This window comes from Babylonia areolata, chromosome 20, assembly GCF_041734735.1.
Source record: "Babylonia areolata isolate BAREFJ2019XMU chromosome 20, ASM4173473v1, whole genome shotgun sequence".
NCBI lineage: Eukaryota > Metazoa > Mollusca > Gastropoda > Neogastropoda > Buccinidae > Babylonia > Babylonia areolata.
Genome location: NC_134895.1, coordinates 34,618,603 through 34,625,755, shown reverse-complemented (window position 1 = coordinate 34,625,755; position 7,153 = coordinate 34,618,603). Strand labels below are relative to the sequence as shown.

The 7,153-nt window shown below is 46.4% G+C and overlaps 1 protein-coding gene across 1 annotated transcript; it reads left to right on the top strand.

Moving 5' to 3' along the window:
• Positions 1–2,882: 2,882 nt before the first annotated feature.
• Positions 2,883–6,647, top strand: LOC143294594 (SPRY domain-containing SOCS box protein 3-like). The gene is made up of 2 exons (XM_076605968.1): positions 2,883–3,092; positions 6,138–6,647. The coding sequence occupies exons 1-2, from the start codon at positions 2,895–2,897 to the stop codon at positions 6,645–6,647; spliced, it is 708 nt and encodes a 235-aa protein (XP_076462083.1). The 5' UTR covers positions 2,883–2,894.
• The last annotated feature ends 506 nt before the right edge of the window (positions 6,648–7,153 follow it).

Sequence of the window (7,153 nt, the reverse complement as noted above, 5' to 3'; positions counted from 1 at the left end):
CTGTTGGTTGTGTTTCAGCCGTGGGCGCTGAACGGCGTTGTGAAATAAAGAGTGTGCAGAGTGCTCAGTGACGCCAACAGCTCCAAGTCTTTGATGTGGGGCAGGTGGAGCTTTGGCCCGCAGTGCCGTGTGAAGCCTGTCAGTGTTGTTTACAGTGCCAGCAACCTGACTGACAGCGTCCCGCCGTCATTCACACAGGTGAGTCACAGTGAGTGGTGTGGTGAGGTGTGAGGGAAAGTGTCATCCATGTTGACAGAGTTGTTCCAATGTACATGCCATGTGATATTTATCAGTCAGTGATAGCGATACGTACCTTCATCCCGGCCCATACTCATCCATAGCGTACAGTTCACCCAGACTGCGTTCTCAATTGCATTGAAACCACGCCATCGCATCGTCTCTGAAGCAAGGTAACAGATAAAGACCATTTGGTACAGGTATATATAACTTAACTAAACATGTCATACAGACGTACGGTGGTTCAGTTTACCCAGCAACGCCCGAAACGTGAGTGGAGTCTGCGAGAGTGTGTGCAGGAATCGATAGCACTCAGCCAGTTAGTTCATTCAGAGCTCGCCTCTGTCACGTTGCGGAACACGCTCCCACTGGCAGTGATGCAACTCGTCTTCTTCGACTTCACCCATCTCTCACATTCCCTCTCTCTCTCTGTCAGTCTGTGTCTCTACCACTCAGCAGCAAGTTTCCATTGACTTGCTGTCTGTACGTTTCTGTGTCTGATTAAAGTCTTTTTTTCAGTGCCCAGCCGTCAGAGCTAAGTGAAGGACTGTCACTGAATATTTCCGGGCCGTGAGGTGATGAAGCTACTGTAGCGAAGGAAATGTCGGTACATGTTTGTGTTTTGTGCATCTTGATGGCAGTCACAGTCCTCAGCGTTTATTCACCGCATGTTTATTTAATGTAATTCTCTTGTCACGTTTCAGTCTGACGTGTTCCCAAGACATGGCTGAGTGATGTGTCGGGGGGTCTGCGATCAGTGAATGATTTCGCTTCATGTACGTGGAACATCAATGGTACCACTGACAACTGTGACTCCGTAAGTTGCTGGATGAAAACTTACTTTCTCTTTCATTGTGTCTCCTTGTTAAGCCAACGATATTTGAAATATTACTGCTGGGATAATAGTGTTGTTAGTTAAAGGATAAAAAAACAAATCAAAACAACAACAACAACAATAACATTTTATCTTCTGACAGGACTGAAAATTGCCTTCGTTTTTTGTTGGCACCATAGGTATCGACCCCACCACCATCATCATCGACACACAAAAACACATCGTCAGGAGCAACGTTACTACAACCCATTCTGTCACAGACCTGAGAGAAATCGACCAGGCACGAACAGTTAGTTGTCACGGTGATTGTGTAATCACTCATATCACAACAGTAATATTTCCAACATCTCCAACGCTTTTTTTTTTATGTTTATTTTTTTTAGCTTCGTTAGCCATGTCAATACTTTGTGTGAGTTTGTTCCCGTTTAGGACAGCAAAGAATCTATGATTATAAAGCCTACTCATAGCATATATACCCCTGGAGACAGTAGGCGCGGCGTCAGCAATTTCCATTCCTTTTCCACTAAGTGTTTGGTTCAGTGAAGAGCTAGTCTCTCATCACCGTCTGAGAAACACGTGGAGGTTGACAGTGGACAATGCCGGAGTAGAAGCACACAGACAGCCTTAAGAACGATCGAGGAACAGGCTGCTGCTGTTAACGTAAACCTCAACCCATCTCATGATGGAGGAACAAACTGCACAAGAGGACGAAGAAGACGTCCAGACTTTCTCGCAACAGGCAGCCGAACAATATCAAACACAACAACACCACGGGCAGGACTCGCTTCCACGGCCACATCACCCAACGGAAGAACCGAAGCGGACAGACTCCTATAACTCCCACAACGATCACCCACATCAGATCTCCGAGTCAGTGTCTTCCGCTCCCAATCCACCACCACCCACACAACAACAAATCCTTCTCCACCACCACCACCACTCTCTAGCTGTTCACCCACGTGTCCAAGAACAACTGACGAGCGAAGTTGTCATGGACGTCCTCCCCCAACACCGTCACGTGCACCCCGAGGAAGACCCCCAGCCTTCCACATCCTGCCGCCCGGACTCTCTGCCGTGTGGTCAGAGTAGGGAGGAGGGTCTGCAGCGTCAGCCTCTGCCCATGGGGGAGCGAAGGCAGCAGGAGGAGAGGGAGGAGGAGGAAGGGGGAGGAGGTCTCCACAATCCTCTCCCCACCAGTCGTTCCAGACCTCAGCCAGGACAGAGCGGGGTCAGGATGGACCTGGGTTCTTCTCCCCCTTTCCTTCACAGTTTTTTCCCTTGCCCCCCGTCCGGCAGTTACCACTGCCACCACCCCCACCACCGCCATGTCTTCCCTTCCCCACCCACCACCTCCACCACCTCCTCCCCGTCTTCCTCCACCACTACTCCCACCCCTACCACTTCTCCCAACTCCCACTACCACCACCACCCCCACCACCGCCATGTCTTCCCTTCCCCACCCACCACCTCCACCACCTCCTCCCCGTCTTCCTCCACCACTACTACCACCCCCACCATTTCTCCCAACCCACACCACCACCATCACCCTCAACACCACCACCACCACCATCGAAACCATCACCACCACCACCACCACCACCCACCGTCGCGGCCAGAAGTCCTGCCAGGTCTGCCCCCGATGTCTCTCGTTGGGGGCTGGCCCCTCTCCCTCCGACCCCCGTCCCCCACGCCCTCCCCCTCCCCGTCCCCTTCCCCCCTCTCCCCTTCCACCTCCGGGGCGGGGGCGGGGGCAGGGGTAGTTGTAGCGTCGTCGCCCTCCCCGGGCCTGTACCGGGACAACAACCCAGACCCTTTCGGAGCCATGCCCCCTTCCCCGCTACCCCCTCTGTTCCGGCACGGGTGCAGGGACCCCTGGCGGTGGTCGCTCAAGGACAAGAGCCACGAGGTCCGCCTCCGGGGCTCCGACCGCTCCACCGCCCTCTTCCACCCTAACTGGAGCAACGGCACAGCTGGGGTCAGGGGTTCGAAACCCATCAACAACGGGGTGCACTACTGGGAGGTGAGTTTGCACAGTTACTCTTACTGTGTGTGTGTGTGTGTGTGTGTGTGTGTGTGTGTGTGTGTGTGTGAAGATTGATCAATATTGTGTTGCCTTACTGGGAGGTGAGATTGTTGTACAGTAGCTCATTCTTTTGGTTTGTTTATTTATGTATGTATAGATATATTATCTTTTTCTTTTTTACGTGTGGACTCCCACGGCTTCTGGATCTGTATGGCAACATGATAATGATAACTCGGGCGATTTAAAAAGAAAAACAGAGCAAAGAGCAGCTGATCTACAGTAACACACAGGAAGACAAAACATCAAAATCACCTACCAGTATGGCAACACAATAATGATCAATCTGACAATTAAAAAAAAAAAAGTATATATATATATATATATAAAGAAAGAGCAAGTGATCCACAGTAACACACACACACACGCACACACACACACACACACACACACACACACACACACACACACACACACACACGCACGCACACACACACACACACACACACATACAGAGAGAGAGAGAGAGAGAGAGGGGGGGGGTTAAGTGCCATAATGAAAAACAACAACAACACCAAAACAAATAAACAGACAAAAAACACGCACACAAACACACAAAAAGTCTAAGAAACAAGACTCTACAAAATAACAAACAAACAAAAAAACAAAACAAAAAAACAACAAAACAACCAAACTTAACCAAGCCTGATCAGCAAATTGGGTTTATTATGCGAAAGTTAGACATCTGCTCTTTTTTTTCTTTTCTATAATTCTTTATAATTTTTTTTTTTTTTTTTTTTTTTTACACGCGGTACAGAAAGTGTAGCATACAACATACGGATCTGCTCGCACACTCTGACACCTCCTTGAAACTGAAACTGACTTGAATGGTGTCTTTTATGTACTGACTGGCTGCTAAACCGGGTCTTGTGATCCTCAAATAACACGTTAATTGTTTGCCTTTCAGACTCTTCCGGGGTTGAATATCAAGTTGCTGGTTTTTGGGTTTTTTTTATTATTGTTTTTTTTATAATGCATTCAACGTGTGCGGCTGTTGTTTACTGAAGCACGCTGTAAGCTTAGGTGTCTTTGTTGATGTGTGTGTGTGTGTGTGTGTGTGTGTGTGTGTTTGAAACGTCTTTGTTTGGCTTTGGAGAGTACCAAACGTCTTTGTTTGGCTTTGGAGAATACCAAACGCCTTTGTTTGGCTTTGGAGAATAACAAAGGAATTTGTTTGGCTTTGGAGAATACCAAACGTCTTTGTTTGGCTTTGGAGAATACCAAACGCCTTTGTTTGGCTTTGGAGAATAAGAAACGTCTTTAATTGGCTTTGGAGAATAACAAACGTCTTTCTTTATTAATGTTTGGCTTTGGAGAATAACAGACATAGATCTTTGTTTGGCTTTGGAGAATAACAGATGTCTTTGTTTGGCTTTGGAGAATAAGAAACGTCTTTGTTTGGCTTTGGAGAATAACAAACGTCTTTCTTTATCAATGTTTGGCTTTGGAGAATAACAGACGTCTTTGTTTGGCTTTGGAGAATACCAAACGTCTTTGTTTGGCTTTGGAGAATACCAAACGCCTTTGTTTGGCTTTGGAGAATAACAAAGGAATTTGTTTGGCTTTGGAGAATAACAAACGTCTTTATTTGGCTTTGGAGAATAACAAACGTCTTTATTTGGCTTTGGAGAATAACAAACGTCTTTAATTGGCTTTGGAGAATAACAGACGTCTGTGTTTGGCTTTGGAGAATAACAAACGTCTTTATTTGGCTTTGGAGAATAACAAACGTCTTTATTTGGCTTTGGAGAATAACAAACGTCTTTATTTGGCTTTGGAGAATAACAAGTCTTTATTTGGCTTTGGAGAATAACAAGTCTTTGTTTGGCTTTGGAGAATAACAAGTCTTTATTTGGCTTTGGAGAATAACAAGTCTTTGTTTGGCTTTGAAGAATAACAAACGTCTTTGTTTGGCTTTGGAGAATAACAAACGTCTTTGTTTGGCTTTGGAGAATAACAAACGTCTTTGTTTGGCTTTGGAGAATAACAAAGGAATTTGTTTGGCTTTGGAGAATAACAAACGTCTTTGTTTGGCTTTGGAGAATACCAAACGTCTTTGTTTGGCTTTGGAGAATAACAAACGTCTTTGTTTGGCTTTGGAGAATAACAAACGTCTTTAATTGGCTTTGGAGAATAACAAACGTCTTTCTTTATTAATGTTTGGCTTTGGAGAATAACAGACATCTTTGTTTGGCTTTGGAGAATAACAGACATCTTTGTTTGGCTTCAGAAAATAACAAACGACTGTGTTTGTATGTTTGGTTTTGGGAGAATAACAAACGTCTTTGGCTTTTGAGAACAACGAATGTCTTTGTTTGGATTTGGAGTATAAGAAACGTCTATGTTTGTATGTTTGGTTTTGGAGAATAACAAACGTCATTGATTGACTCTAGTAAGAATAGCATCATGTTTTAAAACCAACACCTCACAACAACGTTTTCTTTTTTCTTTCTTACTTTCCGCTCCAGTCCCCCTCGCCCCCCCACCCCCCTTATTAACTGCAATGTTTTAAAAGCGAATATGTGAAATGCTTTTATTTGAGAACATATGTTCATTACTCTTGTTTAATCAAGTAACCCGTGTGTGTGGGATGGATGGGGGGTGTTTGGGTGCGGGTGTGTGCTGATTATCTGGTTGTGGTTTTCCGCAATTTATCTTTATTCTTATATTATCTGTCTATTATAATCAATGTGCAATACAGTAGGCTATGCTTATAATTATGTTCAAAATAATGTTTCTTAATTCTTTCTGGTTTTACATTAAGAATACCAGTTATTACCTGCAGTGTGTGGATGTATGTATGAAACGGTGTATGTGATATTTTTTTTTACATTTGTGTCTTCGTAATATTCGTAAAAGCTGTTGTTGACTTTTACAATTATGGTTCCCATGTTGTTTACTTGTCTATGTTGTGATAATGCACCTGACCAAATTTCTCCAGTTGGAGATAATAAAGTTATTCTTATTTTTATTCTATCCCCTCAGATCCGGGTATCGAGTCGCCTCTTCGGCACCAGTATGATGTTCGGGGTGGCCACCCGCCGGGCCCGCCTGCACGCCGACTCCTTCCACAACCTGCTGGGCGAGGACGGGCACAGCTGGGGGCTGTCCCATAAAGGCTTGGCCTGGCACGGGGGCCGCAGTCGCCCCTTCTGCCCGCCTTTCACCGAGAACGTTGCCGTGTGCGTGGGGCTGGTCTACGACGGCAAGGAAGGGACGCTGGCCTTCTACAAGGACGGGGAGAGCCTCGGGGTGGCCTTCCGCGGGGTGTACCCCCTCGGGGAGGAGGACCTGTTCCCGGCGCTGTGTTCCACAGCGGCCAAGACGGAGATGACGCTGGGCGTGACCCGGCGGGCCTTCCTCTCTCTGCAGGACAGGTGTCGAGCCGCCGTGGTGCAGCAGATGGGCAAGGTGGGCAGGGGGAGGGAGACACACAGGCTGCCCCTCCCCAGGGTCCTGTGTCGTTATGTCGGGGAAGAGGAGGCGGCTGGGTAAAGGGGGGTGGGGGGGAGGGCAGCTTGGGAGCGATGGGCGTGGCGGGGAGGGGGTGGGGGAGGGGAATGTGTGTGTGTGTGTGTGTGTGTGTAAATTGGTTGAAACGTTTTATTTCTTGAAACGGGGCAAAAAACAAAACAAAAACACCCCCCCCCCTTCCCAAAACAGCATTTGATATAGAAAATCTTTGGAAAAAAAAGAGATATATACAGCGTTCAATATACAAAGTCCTGAAAGAAAAATAGAAAGAAACCAGAGGGATGTTAATTGAAACGTTGTTTTTTTCTGGAAACGGGATCAAAAGAGAAAAAAACAAAACAAAACAAAAACAAAACAAAAAAAACCCCACCGTTCAATACACAAAGTCTTGAAAGAAAGAGAAAAAAGAAACGTGAGCAACTCTGGGTGTGTGTGTGTGTGTGTGTGGCCTTCACCTTGCTTTGCTCGCCTACGCCACCACCGCCGCCGCTGGCTTGAGACCATGTGACATTTACGTCATCACTCAG

What these genes read in the sequence shown, in the direction of transcription:
- LOC143294594 (XM_076605968.1), top strand. Translation starts at nt 2,895, where the DNA reads ATGCCCCCTTCCCCGCTACCCCCTCTGTTCCGGCACGGGTGCAGGGAC. An exon ending in ACGGGGTGCACTACTGGGAG is followed by an intron (nt 3,093 to 6,137) that starts GTGAGTTTGCAC and finishes CTATCCCCTCAG; the next exon opens with ATCCGGGTATCGAGTCGCCT.